The 23,228-nt window shown below is 33.8% G+C and overlaps 3 protein-coding genes across 4 annotated transcripts; 1 reads left to right on the top strand and 2 right to left on the bottom strand.

The window, feature by feature from the left end:
- Window positions 1-364: 364 nt before the first annotated feature.
- On the bottom strand, window positions 365-6,596 carry LOC110725672 (uncharacterized protein slp1-like). 2 transcript variants are annotated; one of them, XM_021905145.1, is made up of 5 exons: window positions 6,442-6,596; window positions 4,244-4,461; window positions 2,048-3,351; window positions 1,813-1,898; window positions 365-663 (listed from the first exon to the last, which is right to left on the bottom strand). In XM_021905145.1, the coding sequence occupies exons 2-5, from the start codon at window positions 4,398-4,400 to the stop codon at window positions 435-437; spliced, it is 1,776 nt and encodes a 591-aa protein (XP_021760837.1). In that variant the 5' UTR covers window positions 4,401-4,461; window positions 6,442-6,596; the 3' UTR covers window positions 365-434. The 2 variants fall into 2 exon arrangements, with proteins under 2 accessions (XP_021760837.1, XP_021760836.1); XM_021905144.1 differs by lacking the exon at window positions 6,442-6,596 and adding an exon at window positions 5,137-5,534.
- A 3,330-nt stretch (window positions 6,597-9,926) lies between these two features.
- Window positions 9,927-12,071, top strand: LOC110725674 (spliceosome-associated protein 49-like). The gene is made up of 4 exons (XM_021905147.1): window positions 9,927-10,078; window positions 10,868-11,079; window positions 11,410-11,581; window positions 11,746-12,071. Exons 1-4 carry the CDS (start codon window positions 10,045-10,047, stop codon window positions 11,880-11,882), a joined length of 555 nt encoding a protein of 184 aa, XP_021760839.1. The 5' UTR covers window positions 9,927-10,044; the 3' UTR covers window positions 11,883-12,071.
- A 163-nt stretch (window positions 12,072-12,234) lies between these two features.
- Window positions 12,235-16,548, bottom strand: LOC110725673 (endoglucanase 9-like). Its single transcript, XM_021905146.1, has 5 exons — window positions 16,045-16,548; window positions 15,276-15,929; window positions 15,080-15,191; window positions 14,720-14,883; window positions 12,235-14,617 (listed from the first exon to the last, which is right to left on the bottom strand). Exons 1-5 carry the CDS (start codon window positions 16,273-16,275, stop codon window positions 14,294-14,296), a joined length of 1,485 nt encoding a protein of 494 aa, XP_021760838.1. The 5' UTR covers window positions 16,276-16,548; the 3' UTR covers window positions 12,235-14,293.
- Window positions 16,549-23,228: the final 6,680 nt, after the last annotated feature.

A 23,228-nucleotide genomic window follows, 5' to 3' on the forward strand; every position in this document is an offset into this window, starting at 1 on the left:
CATGTAGATTTTTTTTTTTTTTTTTAATCGAGAATTATAATCCCGTTTAATAAAGGCCAATGACAGTGGTTATTACATGACAAGATACAAACACCAGCTTCATGTTCAAAATTCTTATAACAAGTAGCAATCTTTCAAGAAATTACAAGCAAAATTAACAATTAAGCCATACTTTATTATATACAAAAGGCTGCCAAAGTGTTAAGAAGAACAAACAAGGGAAAACACATCCTCTAAATCAACTTCTGTCAAGAAATACTCCAAACACAGTGTCAAAATGCAAGAACAAATGGAACATTTAGGGGAGGAAAATACCGATAGCGTTGTATCTTAAATCCAAGGCACTGCAATGTGAAAAGCATTCTGAAATAATGGATCATTCACATATATATTATATATAAATATAAACTCAATAAGAAGATACAAGCCGCTGTTTATAGAGAAAGGATTACAATTGTAAAACTACAGCTCAAAAATAGGAAAAACCAAGAAGACTTCATCGAACAAAATTTCCTGGACTTTTCCGTTCTATAAACACTATTTACCATATCTGTGAACAGCATAACGAGTGCCAAAAAACCAAAAATTACGCTTATAAGAAATATTATGATGCCCTTGCTTTCCATGTACAACTGTTTTTCCTGCACCTTTTTGACGTCTGACCTGCAAAAAATTGGACACTTATTGTCAATGTAATGAGGAAAAGGTTATATTGAATAAATAAGAACAAAATGTTGAGACCATATCAGAGATAATAATGCCTCAAGCTCCCTGTAACTGTAATTCTGGCAAAGAAAGAAGTCTACATCTCAATCTTTACTTCACCAAAAATACCTTCCGGTGTTTTCTGTGGAAATGATGGAAAAGGCTAATAAGGGAAGGGATCGTAATCATTTATAATAATAATAATTAAAAAGACCAAATTCAAGACCACTGCAAATTCCCCAAGTCTGAAAAGAAAGTGAAAAAAGTTTAAGATAGTTAGCTGACAGCCCTTGAGAAAACCTAAACGTGTTTTAATTTACAGTTTGTTTGGATAAAGAAAGGGGAAGGAAAAGAAAGGGGAAGGAAAAGAAGGGGAGGGAGGAGAAGAGGAGGGGAGGGAGGAGAAGAGGAGGGAAGAATGGTGAGTTTTCCTTCCAAATCTTTCCATTGTTGGAGGGATCAATTTCCTACAATTTAATCATTCCATTTCTCTCCCCTCCAATTCCCTCCCTTCCTCATTTGCTATCCAAATGAAAGATACTCCATCTCTCCATTTCTCTTCCCTTCCTTTCCCTCCATTTCCTTCAATCCAAACACACCGTTAATGAAGCAGGAAAGAAATTTTAGATCCATAGAGGATGGTGCAAATATTTATAGGTGCTACTAATTAGCAAGCAGATCATAGAATAATAGCTTCTTCAAATGTTTCAGTAAGACATAACATCTCATATCTTATACTCCAAGTAGCTTCACATGCACTCCTTATTCCCTCCTAACAGCATTGTTAATTGTTGCTACTTGTACTCTTAAGTATCTAATTTGCAATGTTGCTACTTCTTAACACAAATTCAAAGACATATTCTTCAAATTGTAGGGGGGTGAAATTGGAGGCATTCTCAGTCTATGGGTGAAATCAAAATTTATATAGCAGAACCTAAGCGTCATCAACTAATCCCTAAACCCCCCCTAGATAGCTAGAACTAGAAGCCTAGTATATCCTCAATCATCTCCAGGTTGAGCCGTGAAATTGCATGATGGTACATGCCAGCAACTCTCAAGGAGTCAAGGGATAATGTACGTGATTAGAGTACAGCAACAAAACACTACCTGAGCATAGCATTGTCTTTTAGTAAGCTATCCAACTGCATGGACACTGAAGATCTCCAAGCCACAAGGTCATCAACATCCTTAGCCTGGAGCACAAATATATTAACAAAGTGTATCAATATTAGAAATAGGCACAAACAAAATTCAAATTAATAAATATATAGGGGAGAATCATGATATAATAAACAAGGGAATCAAGATTTTTACAAAAAAAATATGCGAAATTGTTACTTACAATAACATCCCTGCTATCTACAACGCTCTTTATATCCAATCTGGTCTTCTCCATTAGGATTTCTTTCTCTTCCATCTCCTTGTCAAATTCCTTGAAAATGCTAGCATATCTGGAGTTAACCTCCTCCAAATATCGCTCTAGAACAGATAAACTTATGTCCAGTGCTCGAACCTTTTGCATCAGAATCTTGAGAACGGTATCGCCAGGCATCCTGCTGCCCTGTTGATGATGCACTTCTTCAACTGGATCAGGAACATCATTGATTGTATCATCATATTTCAAGTTTTTACTCCCAGCTGTCTCACTCTCACTGAACAAGTTCTGATCTGGATGGTTGCTCTCGGCAGATTCTGCAACAATTGGCTTCTGTTCCTGTTCATCTGTTGTTTCCTCACTTGCATAATGATGATGATCAGGAACAGAGATCAAATCCTCTAACATTCTCTCAACAGCATCAATACCATATACTTCAACACTACTTAGTGTACAGTAAAATTCAGATCCATAATGGCTTAATATATTCAACTTCAGGTATCTCACCCATTTGGGCTCTAGTACAGTAAAGGTTTGAGCATGCTTCACATTCCCAGCCGAGAAGTTGCCCAATTTTACCCATGTTTGAGTAGGATAAACTAGACTCCCCAACAGCTCAAAGTCTTTCAAATTAGAAGAGTAATGCTCAAAGTTGGCAATCTTAATAGTATCGACTAGAGTTTCTTCAGAGAGTTCAATGACAACAAATTTCCCCTCAGCTGAACATGGGTTTCTAAGATACTTGTCCTTATCCATGTTTAATATATTTGAAGCACCTTTGGATTCCTTATTAGAGTCCAACACCTTAGCGCCTTTTGCAGCTGAAGCATAATTGTATTCACCACCCCCAGGCTCCATTCTGTGAATGATACTACCAGTTGCACCAGGTACATAAGTATTTCTAGAATTCAGGGCCTTCTTTTTAAATTCATCTAGACCACGAGGGGCAGTTCGAGTTAGCCTCTCTAGTTTTCCAGTGCCTTTTTTATGTTCCAAATCTGAATTGGTAGGCTCCACCTCAGAATGTTCCAAGGATCCTGTAACACCGGTTTTGGTATCATGTCTAATATCTCCAGCTTGTGCCTCAGAACCGAAATCTTCAACAATGGCACCATCAGTGCAGGAAGTCTCATAAGAATATTCGGAACAGGTTTCTTTCAAATGCTTGTTTTCTAATGAAGCTGGTGAATGTTTATCTACAGAACTAGAGGCTACATCGCTTCCTAACTTGCTTTCATCCCAGTTTGAGACATTAAGGGCCAGTGATTCATCTGTAAGTTGTTGGCAGTCAGTAAAAACTAAAAAGTATGAGTAATAAGTCAACTTGTTTACAGGTATCTAAGGATGATTATATATAATTCCTCCATTATTTTTTTAGTGACACATTTCGTTTTTCACATTTGACAATGCATAACTTTAAGTCATTAAACCATTACTTTTTTAATTATCAATGCGTAAAACTAACAAATGAAAATATACATTAAGATGAATCAAATAAGATCCTAGAAACTTCAAATAGCATGTCATACTGATTTCATCTTTGAACCTAATCACTTGAACTTTCCTACCTTTGCTAGTTTGCTACCCATTGTTTCTAATTAATCTAATCGAGGTAGCAATCACTGGAGAGGGTTGAAATCAGCAAACCCCTAACATGTAATTGAAGATGATTAAACTGTTTCAGAAGTATTATGAAATGGACAGAGTTTTCTACTACTGAACATCCAAGGAATCAGACAGAAACATCAACTATATGCATCTCAAATCAGCCTGGATTGAAATAATAGAATCAAATCAAAGACTAATAACTCAATTTATGCAAGGTACTAAGCTTTGTCTCAATAACAAGCCACATTTGGCTTTGTGATTAAAGCTCGCTAACTTGATTGTTATTACAACAGAAATCTGTCTCAAGTCACAAGCAAACCGAAATTTATCTTTGAAAACATTTCAAAAAAAAAAAACACAGATGGTATTATGGCGAAAAGATTAGACTGGTAATCCAAAGGATTGGTAATAAATTCTGCACACCATTCGGATATAGATGTTCCATTTGACTATTTCCATATCAGTGTCCAAGTTATCGCAGAGAATTCAATAACAAGCATGAATAACACCAGTAACAAATAACAACAGCAAAACATAATACGAGTTTAAACTGACCTTGATTACCATCACCATTACTGATCCACGGACTTAAAAGAAAGACGAGCCCCCAAAGAACGATAACTAAGGAAAGTGAATATTTATACAAATGATTTCTACCAATAACTTTCTGTAAGTTTCTTCGTTGCAGAAGAGATCTACGTGATTTCTGCATCTCTCATCAATCCTACACAATGCACCTTACCACCAATATATTCACACAGCCAGCTCACTACCTACACCATATAAAATTCAATATATCAAACAAACAGATCAACCATTTCAACAACATTAATCAAAGCATAATCTATGACAATTCGGATCGAAAGCCGGTCCAATTTCTGACCTCCCCACTGATAAACCTTTAATGATATTTCATAACTTGAATGTAATCCAAGCTGGAAATTGAATAAAGCACAACCCTTTTGGCTTATAATGGAAGAATTGGGTGTTCATTAGAATAATTAAAACTTTGAATGCAAGTATAAACATAGAATTATACCTAAAGAAAGCATAAATTATAGCCCCCAATAAGTACATTCAAAAGTCATTTTTTAATTTTTCCATTTCTTGAATAATTATACTTTAATTTAACATTATACACATCATAATTACATCAGTTGACTATCTGTAACGGAAGATTTCTTAATCAATTTTTATGGGAAGTTAATATTTATATAGATAGAAACAATCAAAGTTATGGGTTTTTGAGGAAATGGATATTCATTCAGAAAAATGGGATTTGGGAACAAAATCACAGCATAATTATTTGAATGAATTATTCATCAAATCAACAAGATAATAAATAATCGATCTTGATTTTTTTTTTCTTATAAAAAAAATGCAATTGATTAAAATTACATTAATAAAATAAATTAGAGGAAATTTAAAGAAGAAGAAAAGAAACTCACAGTCATAGAAAAACAGGTGAAATTAGCGAGGAAGAAGATGAACAGAACTGAAATTTGAATAATAAAGTCGGCGAATCAACTTGTTTAATACACGCATTTGGACTTTCATTTTTTGTTTTTTTTGGAGTAATAATTGAGTAGAAAATCAATCACTTTCTTAATTGATTTGTTTAATTGATGAAGAATTTATAAACAACTCTTAATTCTCTCTCCTATTTTCTCTCTCCTAAAGTAGGAGGAGGAGGAGGATTGGAGAAATGAGTATTCCAAGTTTCTCTAGAAATTCAAACTCTAGAGAAATGAGTTGAAATGAGGATTGGGGGAGTGATGGGAGGAACACAATTTCCAATTTCTACCAAATACCAATACACGCATTTCTACAGTTTTTGCACCCTTACTTACGTACAATGCACGGGATATATAAACTTGTACAAAAAAAAAAAACAATGATGGATTTAGAGAACTTTGGTTTTAGTATTTACGGAGTGGAGTATATACTTATTTATTTATTTTTTTTGACGGGATATACTTATTTGAAAATGTTATGATCATAATCTATATTAGTACATTTTTTTCAAATAAGTATATTAGTTTGCGAATGTTATGATCATAAATTAGTTTTAGTAATTACGGAGTATATACTTATTTGAAAAGGTAGATTATGATCGATTGAATCCTTAAATTGATGCTAATGACAAATTTATGCATAGATGGTTGATATTTTCACTTTTATTTCTAAGAGTTGCATATATCATTTTCCACACATGTTATCGGGTAAGCTAATGTATTTTATGTTACCCTATATAAAACCCAAAACCTCTTGGAATTTGAGTACTTGGTACATAATTTTGATGATTTTTATTACTCCGTACTTCCTTTGACAACTAAAACTTAAACAAGATAGCTATGATTTTGGAGTGTGCCACTTTCTTAACCAAGTATTCCCTTCATCTTAGCTAAATGTCGGTTTTAAAAATTGTTACAAATTCACAATTTTCAATATTAGATAATTCTTGAAGGTGCAAATGGGAGTTTGAGTGTTATTTTGATTACCTTTAATATGATAGCAAAATCTCCACTATGCATACATTCATCTATCTACATCATGATAAAAGGAAGTAGACCACGATATGCAGGTGATTCAATCCATTCTTATAGCTTAATGTAAGGTTTCTCTAGTTTCCTTAATTGACTTTAATTAAATTCAATACATTCACTTGAAATCAATAATGTTGATTTAATACTATTCTTGTAATACATGAAATCATAAGAGTGCTGTAATAACTTGAAATAACAAAATCTTACCTCAAATATGAAGCTTCAACAACTCCAATGGTCTAGAATAACGTTTTGCTTATACATTTGCTCATCCATCTAGAATTTTGTTTCGAGGTACTTTTTATTTATCGAAATGAAATTTTTTATACTTAATATGAACCCTTCGCCGCACCTTAATAAAAAATAGAAAATACAAGTACTACTAAAAAATATATATATATGTCCGAAGTGAATTATACTACAGTACTAATTGATAGTATAGTGGTGGATCTATGTGTGAAACGTCCATTTAAAAATCTGGTGAATTACTACAATAAGCGGTTGTAAAATGGATGGGGATTGGTGAAATACGTCTGTTGCTGAGCTGTGATCGCATTATTGGCTCGGATTCTTAGACGCCACGTCACAGCAGGTGTTACACTCTTCCACGTGGACTTGTCTTGTTGTATTTTGCTCCCTTTTTTCCCTGATTGCTGTGGTATGATGTATGGCAAATTAACCAACTTTTATGGGCATTGTTTTTCCATAATTTTGGGCTTTTTTCGATCTAAATTGTTTCTTACTTTTGTCGACATAACTCTAATTCTGTATTTTGTTGTGTACTCCCTCTTTTTAATTAAGGGCTCGTTTGACATTGTTGTGATTTTCTGTTTTTTGGTTTTTTGTTTTTCAAAATCATATGATACATGTCATAAAATGAATCAAAAATTATTCAAACTTATTAAAAACATGATAATTTTGAAAACTGACAACAAAAAAGTAAAAACACATTTTTCTTGTTTCCTATTTTTGGTTTTCTGTTTTTTTTTAAAAAAAAAAAACAGAAAATTGAAAACCAAAAACAATGTCAAACAAGCCCTAAATTATAGACTTTTAACACGTACTAAAATAAAATAAGTTCCTCATTTTTCCTAACTAATTTTTCTAATTAAATATGAATATACAATTCCCAAAAGTGCATAATTTTCATATTTAATTAATAAATTTCAATTAAATTATATTATTAACAATTGTTAACAACTTGTAAATAACTTAATAGCATAATATGTGTAGAAAACCTAAAGTTTAAAATTTAAAAATTCAAATGGAATATATTTTCAAAACTATGTTAAATAGGGTAGCTTAAAAAGGAAAAAAATATGACATCATCCTTGCATTTTAGAGGGAAAAAATTAAATAAAAAAGTAACACGTAGACAATGATGACATCAGCGGTTGTTATTTTAGTATATTAGATATAGATATAGATAGATAGATTTGAGTGATCCAATTTGAAATTGATCATAAAATATTAAAATTCATATAAAGACTAATTTAAGGATAATAATTTAACATGACCAAATCTATTTACTTATATACTAAAAGCAAATCCTTCCATAACATTTATCTAGTTATCATTACCTTATGAAAAAACTATCGGTCATCTTCACCTTTTTTTAAAAAAAATATTTCTAAGTATCTTTTATATATTTTATATTTTGTATTATTATTGTCAAAAATATTTAACAGTTGTACATTACATAGGATTTTAACCTAATTTAAAAATAAACCCGACCCGATTTCACTAAACTTGACTCGAGTGGGTAAGGATAATGACCCTAGGTACTAGATCGTTATCATTTCCAAGTAAACCAAAAACTTAGTTACATATATTAGGCTTTTGGGAAAGAGGGGTGATGGAGGGATAAGGAACCCCTAACTTTTAAAAACCGCAGTTAATAGGAATTGAACCCATGAGGTCATGAGGTGAAACCCTTATCAATTACACCAAATACTACTTGGTCACTATATCTTGATATTCTCAATACTTAGTTAATCAAATTAATTGTCATTCATATAGAGTATTATTTTAACTTATGGGGTTAATGGTAATTATAATACGATCAGATCATGTATATTACATTACTTCTTAAAGACGACTTCTACTTACGAAGTACTCCGTATTAATTAACAAAACCTTGAATGGGTATATGATTCAAGTATTTATGCCATATAAGAAAATCGAAACATATCTTATGCACAAATTAATACGGGCCGGGAACAACGCATGACATGCCCAACATCATAAGTCATCAACTCAACAGATTACGCACGATAAGGATCGAGAACGGTAAGCGATCTGATGAGTTGATGGCTTATGATGTTGGCATGGCATGCGCCATTGTGTTGTCTCCTGCCAATTTGTTACTTTGATTTGTTTAAGACTATGCACAAACACTTAAATTGACATGTTGGCTTATGATGTTGTAAATTGTTGGTTTTGTAAATATTTAACTTTTGATTATTAGGTGTTCTAATGTACAAGTATTTGATGTATAAATTAAGATTAATAACTTGAATAAGGTGTTTTACCAAACTCCTAAATCTAGCCCTGTTTCACAATTAGCTATTAGCTTGCTATTTTGACTAGCTATCAATTGGTAGCTTTTTGCATAATTTGTTTTGACCATTTGATCATCATGAGCTATTTTGTATAAAAGTTTTTGGTTGGTAAGGCGAAAGGTCCTCCCGCTCCGGATTAGCGGGCTAGACAATTTGGAAGAGTGGGAGAAGATAAGGGAATCCAACACTCCCAATTTGTCACTGGTGGGGATTGAACTCCCAACATCATGGTTGGAAGGTACTCTCCTTTCTTTTAGACCAAGTTTGGCTTGATATGTAAAGGTTAAAGGCTATTTCAAATAGCTCCTTGTGTAAGTCTTTTTTTGTAAACAAGTCTTTGGCTTTGTTTGACAATTAGCTTTTAGTTGTTTAACTGTTTGCATAAACTGTGTTGGAGTGCCCCCTGATAGAAATTAGTTGTATGTATAAAAATATTTGGTAAATATTTGTTAGTTATTAGATGTTTTAGTGCATAAAACAACAAAAAGGCTAAAAGATATTTTGGAACCTAAATAACTTTATCAAACAACTCTCTAATAGAGCTTTAACAATGGTCAAACATCTATTATTGCTCCAAAGCTACTTACAGAACCTCTCATTTATCAAATACTTCAAATACTCCCTTATTCTCTTTTTCTTCGCCCAGATTTTCTTTTTAAAGTGTCCCTTAAAAATTGCTCCATACTACCCAGTATTAATATTTATAGGGACCACTCTTTACTATCACCAAAGTATTTTTGATCCTACTACTTTGCTTTCTCATCAATTTCACTCAACCAAAACTTAAAAAAAATGATACAGAGTATCTATATGGAGTAAACAATTGGAGACGTGAAGACGTAAGAGAACGTGGTCTTACCCTTATGGCCTTGTGACTTTTAGGCCCGGTTCTGTTCACCTTATTTTCACTTATTTCAGGGTTGATAATTTCAGGAAAAATAAGTTTAGATAAGTTGTGATAAGGGTTAATCAGGTATTTGTTTGACAATTAGCTTTTAATAAATTCTAATAAGAATTAATATGTTCAAATAAGTTTAGATAAGTTCAGAGAAATAAAAATCAAGTGAATAGAACGCGCCTTTAAGAGTCGTGAATACGGCGCAAGAGAGTTGAAACTTGAAAGGCAATATCAGCCCACATTAACGCGACTCCTCCACTAAAGTCCACAATTTCAACGCGACACCTTACTTTCTTCACTTCCAGAACTTTTTTCAACCAAGTTACTCTTCATCGGGTCAACACTGTTACAATGTCTGAAAATCCAAAGAGCACAGTTTATATAGGTAACTCTTTCTTCATCTTCTTCCTTCAATTTCTCTTTCCTTTGTTTAATTCACCAATTTAATGATTTACGTAGTATTTTAATATATGCTTCTGCTTATTCATAGAAACCCTAATTTATGTTGTTGCGCTATTTTGTTGCTGAATTTTAGATTGACAGTTTGATTCGTTTGTTAAAGGTGACTTCTTGAATTGGGAAATTTGGGTTTAGGGTTATACAAGTATTATGTTGTGATTTAGTGAGAGTCATGCTTACAATTATACCAATTGTTAATTTACACTGTAAAGTTGTGATTTTGCAATTTACTAATTGATTTTTAGGTTTGTGCAATTTGGATTAACTTAGAATCAAGCTGTAGTGAATGGAGATTGCAAAACCTGTTACCCTTACTTTTTTGTAGACGGGTTTTGATTGTTTAATATAAAAAACGATGCCGGAATATCGATGTTAACTCATTTATGATTGATGAAGATTATAATTGTGAATGCTAAGATGCTCACGTTTGAAAAGAAAACCTACATTGGTTCTTTGGAGGCTCTTATTACTGGATCAAATTCTCCGAATTTGCCGAATCGATTATACTGTATATAAGTATATTACTACAATTGCTAAGCATCTATGGCTGAATGGTTTAAGTAGCCAGCTCATATTTGACTCACAATAAGTTTTTTAGAATAGTCTGTATCAAATTGAATCTCGCAATTCATACTTAAGGATTACTTGTGTAGTCATTCATGCCATTTCTTTGTGATATACCATATGCTAATTTCCTTGACTACTTTGCACACAGGTAATCTGGACGAGAGAGTTACTGATAGGATCCTATATGACATCCTTATCCAAGCAGGGCGAGTAGTTGATTTATACATTCCGCGTGATAGAGAAACAGATAAACCTAAGGGTTTTGCCTTTGCAGAGTATGAAACAGAAGAGATTGCAAATTATGCTGTCAGGCTTTTTACTGGCCTTGTGACTCTGTACAACAGGACGTTAAAATTTGCGGTCCGTCCCCTTCCTTTTTTTCTCTGCATATCTTATTCTGACATTTAGTTGGAGCTTCATAAAGCTATTTTTAGTCTCGTGTTACTTTCCTCATATGGTTGGTTGGATCTTAGTTAGTTCAATTGCCTACTTTTGTTATATGACCAATTACTTTTGTTGTATGACCAATTGACCTGTTTAAACTTCTATGAGTGGAACTTGTGGGCCATGATGTATTATGGCGCCATAATATGGGCATTGGGCAATTAACATGTATTGTCCGATATATTTTTATTGAATATTAAGATAATTGATTTACCTTTGTTAATAATGTTTTGATTTTCTGAACAGATTTCTGGGCAAGATAAGGCAGCTGCGAATATGACCTCTACATCGATGCACCCATCTAATTCACCCCTTAGGTCCAGGAAACCTGAACCTTTTAGCAGTATGGAGGACCCTTATCACTCTCGATCTTTACATTCTAGTAGATTCTCAACAAACCCAGGCCGTTATGAGCCAGGTAATCTATTTCTCTGAAGTGTTTCAACTTCTCTTCCCCTCTTTCCTGGTTGATGTATGTACTAATTCATTTTTCTTTTTCCTTTTATATTATTCTTCTATATTTTTTGGACCTGTTGTTGTTTGTGAATTTGCTAACTAAATAATGTGATTCTTTTTCTTCAGATTTACTCCCCCCTGGTGTAGACCAAGACTCTAGTCCGTTCAGGTCTCGTCATGATGGCTACAATCAAGATTACTCACGGAGAGCATTTGGAGCATCTTTGGATAGTATTAGCCGCTCTAGGCCAGGACGCTTTTAAACAAGTAATATAATTGCTGACCCTCTTATTTACTTCCCTGAGCATGTTGTGGATGCAAATCTGATTTGTAGATTCAGATTGTCTAGTCTAGTCTACTATCTGTAGTATAGGATCTGGTCTAGTAGCGAACATTGTAATGCTATCATAACAGTTGCGTATAATGGTAAATGTATCACATGCGATTTCTCATTTGCTTTCTGATGCTTTTTATTTTGTGATTTGGATGTGTGATGATGAAACTCTGAAATAATAGATAGTGCTCTCTTTCCTTCTCTTCAAATCTAATACAATGGGGTTAATGGTTTGGTCCATACTTCCGTGGACTATGTGATCATGGATGTTAGATATTGTAGCTTGGTGTGCTTAGAAACAATGTAATTGAAGTTAAGTATATTTGAAGGAAAGTTACTGGAGAAAGCCTAATTCGTGAAAATTGATCTTTCATTTTATTGGGATATCTATCACACTCAGTGTTATTAAGTGGATATTGCTTTTTGTGAAATTGCTCTTGGCAGCTTAAAGGATTTGACAAACCTCAGGATTGGATGACATAGGATATTGGATGGTTTCAAAGTCTAATGTCAAAGTTTAATGAAAGATTAAAAGGGGCTCTTTGTTGAATCGTTTGATTTGTGTTCTTAAGAGCGGAGTGCTGTGTTATTGTACCTTTTCTGAAAATTGAGTGTACATATTCTCTGTAACTGTACTCGGGACATAGTCTGACCTGTTTAACTAAGCTTTGCCTGGGAAATGTTTGGTGTAGGACCAGTTATGCTGTATTTTTCAAGGCTTATAAAACACTTTGTATTAATTTATAGAAAATTTTAAAACTATTGTTTTTAGGGACTGGATTACATTACTGTTCATTGGTAAAGTTAAGGTTATGAGAGTATTGAGCAAAGCTGGTAATAGAGAAATTATAATGATTTCAAGAATTAACTTCTAAAATAAAGGACAAAGTAAAATGAAAGATGGAGTGTCAAGGAAATCACTATGTCACACTCACAGCGTAAGAATTCTTATTATCTGATTAACAGGAATTTTTTTTTTGGCGTCCATTGTATTTGCACCCTTCTGCAGAGGTCTGATGATGATTTTTAATGGTTTGTTGCAAGCTCTATCATTAGAAAGGAATAAGTTCTTTTAGATTGTAAAATAAGGTGTTATATTTTAGACCCAATTATAATACCTTTAGCATTATCATAGTTGGAGAAAGGTCTGAAGCTTAATTCTAGCCATTTACCTTTATCAGAGACCATGGGAAGGGATCTGCAATTAATAGCATGGTTAAGATGTGATGGATACTTTGGGGTGGGTAATCTGCATGGTTACCCAATTATTACTATTGAGGTTTTAACCTCCTGGTTAATAATTTTCTAGTGTACTTTATGCTCTTGTAAATGTTGAGGACTTAAACTATTGGAGTCTCTGAATCTCTCTGATACAACCAATGCGGTTCATGATGCTTCAGCTTAGGCTGTCTTTGCTTGATTATGGGGATGTTTGCTTGCTTTTGTGTTTGAATAAACTGTTTCTTCTCTATACTTAAATCATGTTTTTGTTTAAGCTAAATCTTAGTTTTATATAGATGTTATAGAGAGATGTACCTTTTATCTCATTTAAAATTTACGTGGGCATCAGCTGTCCAAGTTGCAAAAATTGAATAGGAGTTGCATCTGAGATTAGGTATGAGTTACAGGGCTTTATGTATTGGTAGAGGGTGTTCTGAATGATGTTAATAGCCTCTAGTCCTATTTGTTTAACTTGGGAACTGTGTTGAGTAAAGATGAATATCATGTCGTGGATGATAATGTTCCAAAGTGTCGGTTTCTTGTTCTTGGGTTTGCGGTTGTCTGGTGTAGAATAAAGCTGCATTTGCTGGTAATTTTTTAAAAACCTGGCAATTCGTGTGATTTTTTTAGCAGTTTGTCAACTATATTGTTAATATAAAATCTCTGTCAAGATTTGGTAGTTGCTTAGGTTTTTGGGGTAACTGGAGTCTCCCCTGCTCCCCCGGGCTGGTGGCCTCCCAAAAGAGAAAGGGAGCTGTTTGATTAATTGATGGAAATAATGCTGAGATCAATATCCATAAAACATGTAAATACATGTGCACGTACATGACTATTACAAGCACATTTGCTTCACAATGGGTGATGTTGCTTTGGCTTCAGCTTTTTCTACATCATTTTCTAAATAGATTCCTTTCAGTGTGAGGTGAAATTCATAGAGAAAAAAAAGAGCAACTGAAAGGGTAAAAAAGAAAAAAAGAAGAAAAGAAACTATTAGCTCGACATTCTGCACTTTGGACAGGCAGAGTATCTACACGAAGAGCATGGTTTTTCTACTATATGTAGGTAGGCTGCATAGGGTTCGTTGACTAAAGGTGGAAGTGGAGCTGAAATTTATGGAATTCAGTACCTAACGAAGGAGGCAAGGGTTCCAACCATAGCTGCATTTATATACGTGGCTGGCTCGGAGTGACTAAAGTCTGTGCGATCATCACTGTAAGCATCATTCTGGCTTGGACCTCCAACGACAGCTCCAATCAGAATGTTGGGATTGGGATTTGAGCCGTAATAGTAAGGTTGAAAGCCATCGCTGCATTTGATAGCTTGATTCTGTTTTCTTAAGGAAGGCAAGGACGAAGCTCGGTGATGAATTTTTTTCGGATAATTTGCCCCATATCCGACCATGTAGGACATCTTCAAAGGGTTGTCTCCAAGTATGTAATCCACCTGCAATAACAATAATTAGTATGTAGCTAGTATATTTTTGCTTCTTTGAGTTGATGATGGTAAGATGATTTTAAAGACCACATAGGGAAGATAGATGAAAACCTGTCTCTTGACAAGGTGTCGTAAAGTTTTCGAGGTGACCACAATGGAACCACAAGTGAATGTGTGCTTGGAAACTGTCATCAACTTGGAATAAGTTGTGAGCAAAAAACTGATGGATGTCACATACTGGAGGTTACTCCCGCTGAGTTTATACATCAGACCACCTACATATGTTATATACAAGTTCATTAGTGACTAAATTACTGACTTGAACTGAAATAACCTGACCTGGACCTGAAATTAATGCGATAACTTTATCATAATTAGATTTTTTTTTCCTTAGTATGCTTGATCATCTCTAGAATTGAGTGACATATCACCCAGCTGACTGTAAAGAGATTAATCGGAAAAGTGGAGCACCTGGTGTGTACTGGGTGGAAGTAGAAGGGCTGTTGGGCAATATGCGGCAGATGAACTCCTCTGCAGCTTGCTTGTAAGGTTCAAAATTCTTGTCTTTTCCGAGTAATGCATTCTGAATAAATAGAGGGTAAGTTTTGTTTAAATTCTAAAGGTTGATAATAAGGTGAAGTGAAAAATTTAATTAATATTTTGTTACCCTGGAGAGAAGGACTCGAGCGCCTGCAAACTTATTGTCCCAGCTGAAAATGTCTGTGGCATCATTAGCTCCTAGTGAATTCATCATATTCAAGTAATAGCTCTTTTTTGTTGCTCTGTACAGCCAGGCTGCCCCCCATAGCAGCTCATCCTTGTACCCTGAATACGAGCAGTAGAAGGGGCAGGCAGCTGATCCAAGAGAATCACTGTAAGTTCCCCTGTACTTTAAAGCAAATTCCATCACTTTCTTTGCAGTAGTCAATAGCATAGCTGCATATCTCCGGTCTGTGCTTCGGAGAACAATAGAAGCAGCAGCAAGTGCGGCTGCAGTTTCACCAGCAACATCAGAGCCTGGGTTGCTAGGAGAAACAGAATAAACAGTTCGAGGAGTGTCCATGTCCTCTGGTCTCTCCCAGCATTTGTGATCTGCATTTGGGTCACCCACCCCAACATATAGCTTCCCAGGAGTGGCAGTCGCGCATTTGTATAAGTAGTTTGTAGCCCAACGGATGGCAGCCCTTGCGTTATTCAACTCAGGCCCCATTCTACCTCCAAACTCCAGCGTCCCCCATGAAAGCATGGTTGTGGTGAAGGCCATTGGTAAGTTGAATTTTACATTGTCTCCTGCGTCATAGTAGCCTCCCTTTAAATTTACCTGTCACCATTCGGAGCAATGTTATTGTTAATTTGGTTTTTAAGCAATTAAAAATCATTACGACCCAATGCATGTAGATAGTTGTTAAAAATTAAGTAAAGAAAGTGTAACGTACACCAGCGAGAGAGCCGTCAAGAAGGCCAGAATGAGACCGCCAGGTGACGCGTTGATCTTTAGGGAGCCTTCCAGATCTTTGGCCTTCGAAGAACAAGATGGACTTGGTCAATGCATCTTTGTAGTTTTGCTTACCATCGACTGGCAAACTGCCTAAACACAAGCAGAACACAAACAAAGGCAATGAGAACAGGCGAACTAGGAAGTTACAAGAACCCATTCTCGCTGCCATTTTAGCTCAGCTTACTACTGAGAACTGTTATAATTAGTAATACTAACTCTTAATACTAATCTAGTATGATATAAGTTGAAGACTATGCTAGTGTTTATATAGTGGTTAGTAGAGTGAAGAATTGAATCGTGGGATTGCAATAAAAAAGGGGAGACTTCGGTTTATGGGATGCTTATACCTTAAATTAAGGCTTTAAGAGCAAGATTCGCTATTTGTTAGTTCTATCTATCCTTCAACTATCCAATTTTAACTGCTTGTTTACCAGTATCTCTATTTCCCCACGTCCGTCTTTACTGGGTTATGCTTCCTTTCTCTTTTCAGAATTTAATTATCAATATTACAATTGTAATTTTTGTGTGAGATGGTTGTGCCTTAACTCGTAAAATAAGGTAATTTTTATGATTAACTTGCAAATTGTGGGATATTATTCGGAAATGGAGTAATGTTTTTAGTTCTATATCATGGTATGAGACCTTAAAATGTTAGTACGAGTGCATGTTTTAGGGGTATGGCTTGGCTCGGGGTAGGGTCAATGACAAAGCACGGACATACCATCCAAATGTTGTACTTGTACTAAACACAACAACGTCGACACAAGTTTGTGTGGATTAATTGGTGTTCAATTTTTGATATACCAATTGGACAGGTACAAAGCAGAAGTGGTAAAACATTTTGATTAAATCATTGAACTGAGTTAAATTTTGCATTTTGCAATTTCTTTCATGTGTTTGGTGTGTGAGGGAGAATTATGAAATGTATGATTTGTATGAATACATGATATACATGTAGTCAGTGTTAATTGACTAGTGAGTCATAAGTCTCATAAAAACTAAACCCTTTGTGTAGAACTACCCTAAAGATAGGGTCATTTGTGAACAACTACCCATTTTTTTTTTTATTTGTTTAGAACTACCCACAAGTTTGAAAATATTTGGTTAGCACTACCCATTAATATTTTTCGTCCAATTAAGACGTTATCGGAGCTCACTTTTACTTTTGCCACCCAATTAACTATCCCAATTTGTATAAAGGTTTTAATTTACCTTAATTAACTTAATTAAGGTTTTAATCATAATTTATTTTAGGGTTCATGAGTGTAGTATTATTTGGGGATTTTAATTTCTAAGGTTTAGGGGTTTAATTGAATTGGGGTTTTTGCTTAATTTAGCATTAATTGACCATTGTAATTGAAAAAAGTAAAAAAATGGGTCAAAATAACGTTTTAATGGGACGAAAAACATTAGTGGGTAGTGTTACCTAAACATTTCCAAACTTGCGGGTAGTTCTAAACAAATAAAAAAAATGGGTAGTTGTTCAAGAATGACCCTATCTTTAGGTTAGTTCTACACAAAATTTCCTATTCCATGTGTTAAAATGCAATGAGATGTAGTTGTAAACTTCACTTTAACATGATTTTACGAGGTGTACCTAATTACCTTAATTATATGTATAAAATATTGTAGCAAAATAAATATGGTATATGCGTTTTCTGTTTTCTTTTAGTAGCAATATTAAAAATTTGTACAATTTATATTATCCTATTTGACCATTTTTGTTGATTTTCATGTTAGATAGAATATAGTCATGTGTGATTCTATTAGTTTATTTCATTTTATAGTTTCACAATATCAATTTTTGTTATATTTTACATATCTTTAATTAGAGATACAAAGGGTTAAAATTATGCATTGACAAGTATAAAAGTCAAAATGTTGCAATTAAAAGAGAACAAATGAAATATATATTTGTTATCTTCAACATAAACCTAATAACTTTTTTGTCTCATATATAGTGAATTACTGAATACATAAATGAATAGAATGGGTTCTAAAAGTAGTCTCCAATTGACCTAATAATTAAAGGTTCTCATTCATGCCTTGCAATTGAAACCTTCTCAAGCTTCTTTATTATAGTTCACTTCTCATTAGATTTTGTAAAAAGTTTTCGCGCAGCCAATACTATCTGTCTTGATTACGTTTGTGTTGATTCATGTACATGGACAAAATAGTACAATTGTACTCACCTACGACCTACCTCATGCTTAGATTAGGTCATCACCCAAATTTGTGTACCTCTCCTAGAAAATACCGGGATTTTTCAAAGTTGGGATTATTATCAATTACTCACAAATTCTGAATCTTTAAGTAGAGGAAAGTATTTTCTTTTTTATGTACTATGTTTGTTTTAAAATATATGCCTCAATTAAATCGGCACATTTGTTAATGTCAAACTTTGATCAATAGTATCTTTAATTATAAATAAGTATTCGATAACTACAATCGGTTGAACATTGATACGTATCCTTTAATTTTTTTTAGAAAAATTAAATACGTCATAACATTTGATTTTTATGTAAGTTGTGGTGACTAAACATGATGTATAATTATATACAATATATCATATATCCGTGATATACAAGACTTAGGGCCTGTTCTGATTTACTGAGCTGAACTGAACTGAACTGATTGGAGTTGAGCAGAACTGAACTGGATAGAGCTGAAACGAAGTGTTTATGAGAGAAGGATAGAAACTGAACTAAATTCGTTAGAGATGAGCTGAATTGAACTGAAATTAAGCTGAAGAGAACATGTCTTTATTACTATTTTGAAAGTGGAGCACAAGCACGACATAGTACATAATAATCGGGGGGTAATGGTTCACCTATTGTCTTGCCTATCAAAAACTCGAAAATTCAAAGGGCGTAGACTCAGGCTGGATGACTACCTAAACCTTATGAATTATGATGTGAAGCTAAATTAATGGAAAAGGGAGATTATATCATTAAAATTAACTCAAACAAAAAACAATCATTCGTGACGTGAAGAATGAAGAGATACGACAGTTTTGATTAGGTGAAAATATACTCAAATGTATTCAATTATTCATGCTATTAAATTCCAAATTAGTTCAGCTACGTTTGGAATTTGTTTTGATCTAGGAAGATAGGAGCCAGATTTGGTCCATGAATGCTATGTGTCTTTTCATGCACATAATTGTAGTACTACACAATTATTTTTTAAAAAAATTATAGTGAAATACGTACTAATTATTTTGACTACTACTATTAATTTATTACCCCGTGAAGAAAAAATTCTCAATGTATACAAGAAAACACATACTGACCTCTTGTTATATTGAAGATAATTTTTACTCAAAGAGGTTGTATTTTGAAAGAAAAAAACCCTAACAAAAGCAGCATTTATTGGTAGGAGATATTGCAATTTATTTTTATTTTTTTTTTAAAAAAACTATTATCATAAATATTTGGAAAAATTGATTTTTGCTACCTATCAAACACATCAAATTGAATTTTGCTACCTATCAAAACTTTTATTGAATTTTGCTACCTAATATATGCCCTTTTTTTAAATTTTGCTACCACTGAACGGAATCCGTTAAGGAATCCGTTAAGTGGGTCCATAACGACACGTGTCGTGTTATTATTGGCCAAAAAAATTAAATAAATAAATAAATAAAAAAATTTAAAAAAAATAAAAAGAAAAACCTAAACTACCCAGCCACCACCCCCTTCCCCCCCAACTCACCGCACCCCTCCCCAAAACCACCACCCGCGTCGCACCACCAGCCCCAACCCACCTGAACCCTCCCCCCTTTCCCGCAACCGCGTCGCCCCCAAAAACCACCAAAACTAAAACCGCTAAACCCAAAACCCAAAACCCTCGTCCCCAAAAACGGCCAAGAATCTGGCCTTAAAAGGCCGAAATCGGCCGGCTAAGGCCACTGAGCCCCAAAACCGTCCGATTTCGGCCATTTGTGGCCAGATTCGTGGCCGTGGTGGGATCTAGGGTTTTAGTTTTGGTGGTTTTTGGGGGCGACGCGGTTGCGGGAAAGGGAGGGGGAGGGGAAGGGTTCAGGTGGGTTGGGGCTGGTGGTGCGACGCGGGTGGTGGTTTCGGGGAGGGGTGCGGTGAGTTGGGGGGAAGGGGGTGGTGGCTGGGTAGTTTAGGTTTTTCTTTTTATTTTTTTTAAATTTTTTATTTATTTATTTTTTTAATTTTTTTGGCCAATAATAACACGACACGTGTCGTTATGGACCCACTTAACGGATTCCGTTCAGTGGTAGCAAAATTAAAAAAAAGGGCATATGTTAAGTAGCAAAATAAAATAAAAGTTTTGATAGGTAGCAAAATTCAATTTGATGTGTTTGATAGGTAGCAAAAATCAATTTTTCCTAAATATTTTAATGGTTTTTTTTAAGTGAACCAATGAAAAATTTATCGAACACTAATTATTTATATATATACTTCTTATTGACCATCGATTATAATTACTATGTCGAACATTTTTTAAAAAAACTTTTATAAAGTTTTGACTTCATTACAGGCTTACAATTGTAAAAGCTACTTGAAAAGTTACATCCAAATCGCACTTTAACCTGGAATGACATATCATTCATTTATTTATATAATTTGTAGAATTATTTGTGATGATAAGGAGAAAAACCACAACCAGACATAAACTCTCGTTATATCTATATAGATCACCAAATACATTACTTAGCTCACTTATTAGGAGTTTTAGGCAAGTGCCCAAGAAATAGGGGCAAGATCACCAAATTACCAACCCAAGATATAGTGCATGGCAATCTAGAAAATATAGAATCATGTGATGCAACTAAAAATGCGTAGTAAATAAAGAATTAAAAGTAGCAACACTAAGTCAGGCTTTAAGCAAAATAGTTAATTACTAGCAAGCGAGCTAGCTTTATGTTTAAGCACCAATATTCTTCAATTCCTCTGTAAAAGCTAACTTATCGATGATCGAGCTTATCCTCTCTTCACTCTTTGCATTAACTCCTTGAGTTTTACGGAGTCGCATGTTAATTTTAGTTATGTTGGGCTTAATATGTCTATGTGTGGTAAAGTTCGACTCTTGAATATGTACCCGTATTAAACCCGTGATTTGTAATATAGGCTATTTAGCCACAAATAAGTCTTTCATGCTAGCATTGTGTGGGTTATTACTTATTCCGTAAACTTGTACATAATTTGATAATACCTTTGTACTAGATTTTTGTATGGAAATTCTAAAAGGCTAGTGTGTAGAATGCTTCCTAGTAATGATTTTAGAATATTGTAGTATACTTTAGAAGGATATAACCATTTAGGTACTTAGCAAGGAGGCCTACTATAAATAAAGAACATCCTAAAAGAATTAAACATTAATATTGATCTCATATGAGGATTATTCGAGTTATTTGAGCTCCAAAACACAATTATGATGGAGTATAACATGCTTATTTTTTCGTATTTTCCTAATTTATGAGTATGAATTTTAGCTGAAGTATTGCACACAAATAGATTTTACAAACACAAAAGCCCCTAAAATTTTGGTATTAAAATTTTTATTCTTCTATACTATCTGGAAAAGATTCAAACCATTAACGGCATATTTTAGACATATCAAAATATTATACGTAATAGGTATTCTATACACAATTCCTTATACATCATAAATTAAAATGTAGAAAATGGATTTAATTATAATTACATAAATAATACAACTTAAATCATATTGATATATCAATTTTAAACCCAAAAACTTTAGGATTCAAAGTAAAATCTAAAGGGGTTAATTGTGATTATCGAGTTGGATGAATAATATGTAATGCATTTAGGGTTGATTTGTATATAAAAAATTAGAGGGATTTTGAAATTAAATAACATTGGCATGGATTATATTGTGTAATATAGTGGTTTGTAGTGATGCTATCAACTATTGTTCAATACATTATGCAAAAGTTACAAATAACAATGGTTGCATATTAAATATCATGTCACCTTAGATGCACTTTTAGTGTGCAATTCAATTTATAAGGATGTTATTAATTGTATTACTTAATTTGTATATTTTAGGATTAGTATCTATCTACATTTTCTATATACTGCAAGTTAAATACTCCCTCTATCTCTTTTTTATTGTCCCATTCTACAAATCTGCTTTATTAAGAATTAGTAAGGGAAGAAAAGGAAGTGTGGTCCCAGGTAAATATTAGTGGGTTTAATTAAATAAATTGGAGAGAGAGAAATACTTAAAATTAGATTAAGGCCTTGTTTGGTAAATAGCTTTTTGAAAAGCTTTCAGCTTATTGAGCAATATTAGAGGTTTGATCAATTTAAAAAGCTAATTTGGGTGTTTGGTAAATAACTTATTAAAAGAGCTTTTTGATTTCAAAAAGCTCTTTTTAAAAAAGCTCATTTAAAGAGCTTTTTACAATTAGCTTATTGAATAATTAGCTTTTTAGGTATTAAATACATTGAAACAACTAATAATAAACAATTATTTACAAAACACTTTTACACAATCAGCTATTTACAACTAGCTAGTCAAATAAGCTAATATAACCAACTAGTCAAACCAGTTTATATAATCAGCTATATCAATCAGCTAAAAACTTATTACCAAACAGGGCCTAACTCTTCACGTGGGAGGAGAGGTTCAGAGTAAAGCAACTCATTTCCCACCAACTTTACAAGGTCACCCAATATTTTGAAAATTTTAAAATTTCAAACTTTTTAAATTTAGTACCCAAATTTTTGGAGGGAATATTTAAGCTCCCTTTTATACAAACACAAGGAGGCAGTATAAATACAAACACCAGTCCCCTTAAGTTGTGTTTATTTTTTATTTGTTCAAGCTACACCTCAGGATTTTACCGAGCTTGTTTTCCAATTAGGAAATCAAGGTGTACCAGATGCAACAATACCTCAACCAACTATCCAAAGTCACACTAGGAAAGACATGACAGATTTGGAAAGGAAGGCCTGCATTGAGGGCCTCTTGCATGCAGCAAAACAGTTCAAACTACCTGTAGGGGCCTTTTCTTCGTTTTCTCGCCTTTATGGTGTTAGTAGGTGGACAATCCAAAGGATTTGGAAGCATGTTAAGAAAAGTGTCACCATGAAGCAAAGCATATAAATCAGCAAGAATTAT

Source organism: Chenopodium quinoa, unplaced genomic scaffold (genome assembly GCF_001683475.1).
Source record: "Chenopodium quinoa cultivar QQ74 unplaced genomic scaffold, ASM168347v1, whole genome shotgun sequence".
Taxonomy (NCBI): domain Eukaryota; kingdom Viridiplantae; phylum Streptophyta; class Magnoliopsida; order Caryophyllales; family Amaranthaceae; genus Chenopodium; species Chenopodium quinoa.

Coding starts and splice junctions, on each gene's coding strand:
- LOC110725673 (XM_021905146.1), bottom strand. CDS start 16,275: ATGGCAGCGAGAATGGGTTCTTGTAACTTCCTAGTTCGCCTGTTCTCA. Junction 15,192..15,275: donor CTCGAGTCCTTCTCTCCAGG/GTAACAAAATAT, acceptor CTATTTATTCAG/AATGCATTACTCGGAAAAGA. Junction 14,884..15,079: donor TTCCACCCAGTACACACCAG/GTGCTCCACTTT, acceptor TAACATATGTAG/GTGGTCTGATGTATAAACTC.
- LOC110725672 (XM_021905145.1), bottom strand. CDS start 4,400: ATGCAGAAATCACGTAGATCTCTTCTGCAACGAAGAAACTTACAGAAA. Junction 1,899..2,047: donor TAGATAGCAGGGATGTTATT/GTAAGTAACAAT, acceptor TTTGTGCTCCAG/GCTAAGGATGTTGATGACCT. Junction 664..1,812: donor AAAGACAATGCTATGCTCAG/GTAGTGTTTTGT, acceptor AATTTTTTGCAG/GTCAGACGTCAAAAAGGTGC.
- LOC110725674 (XM_021905147.1), top strand. CDS start 10,045: ATGTCTGAAAATCCAAAGAGCACAGTTTATATAG. Junction 11,080..11,409: donor ACAGGACGTTAAAATTTGCG/GTCCGTCCCCTT, acceptor TTTTCTGAACAG/ATTTCTGGGCAAGATAAGGC. Junction 11,582..11,745: donor CCCAGGCCGTTATGAGCCAG/GTAATCTATTTC, acceptor CTTTTTCTTCAG/ATTTACTCCCCCCTGGTGTA.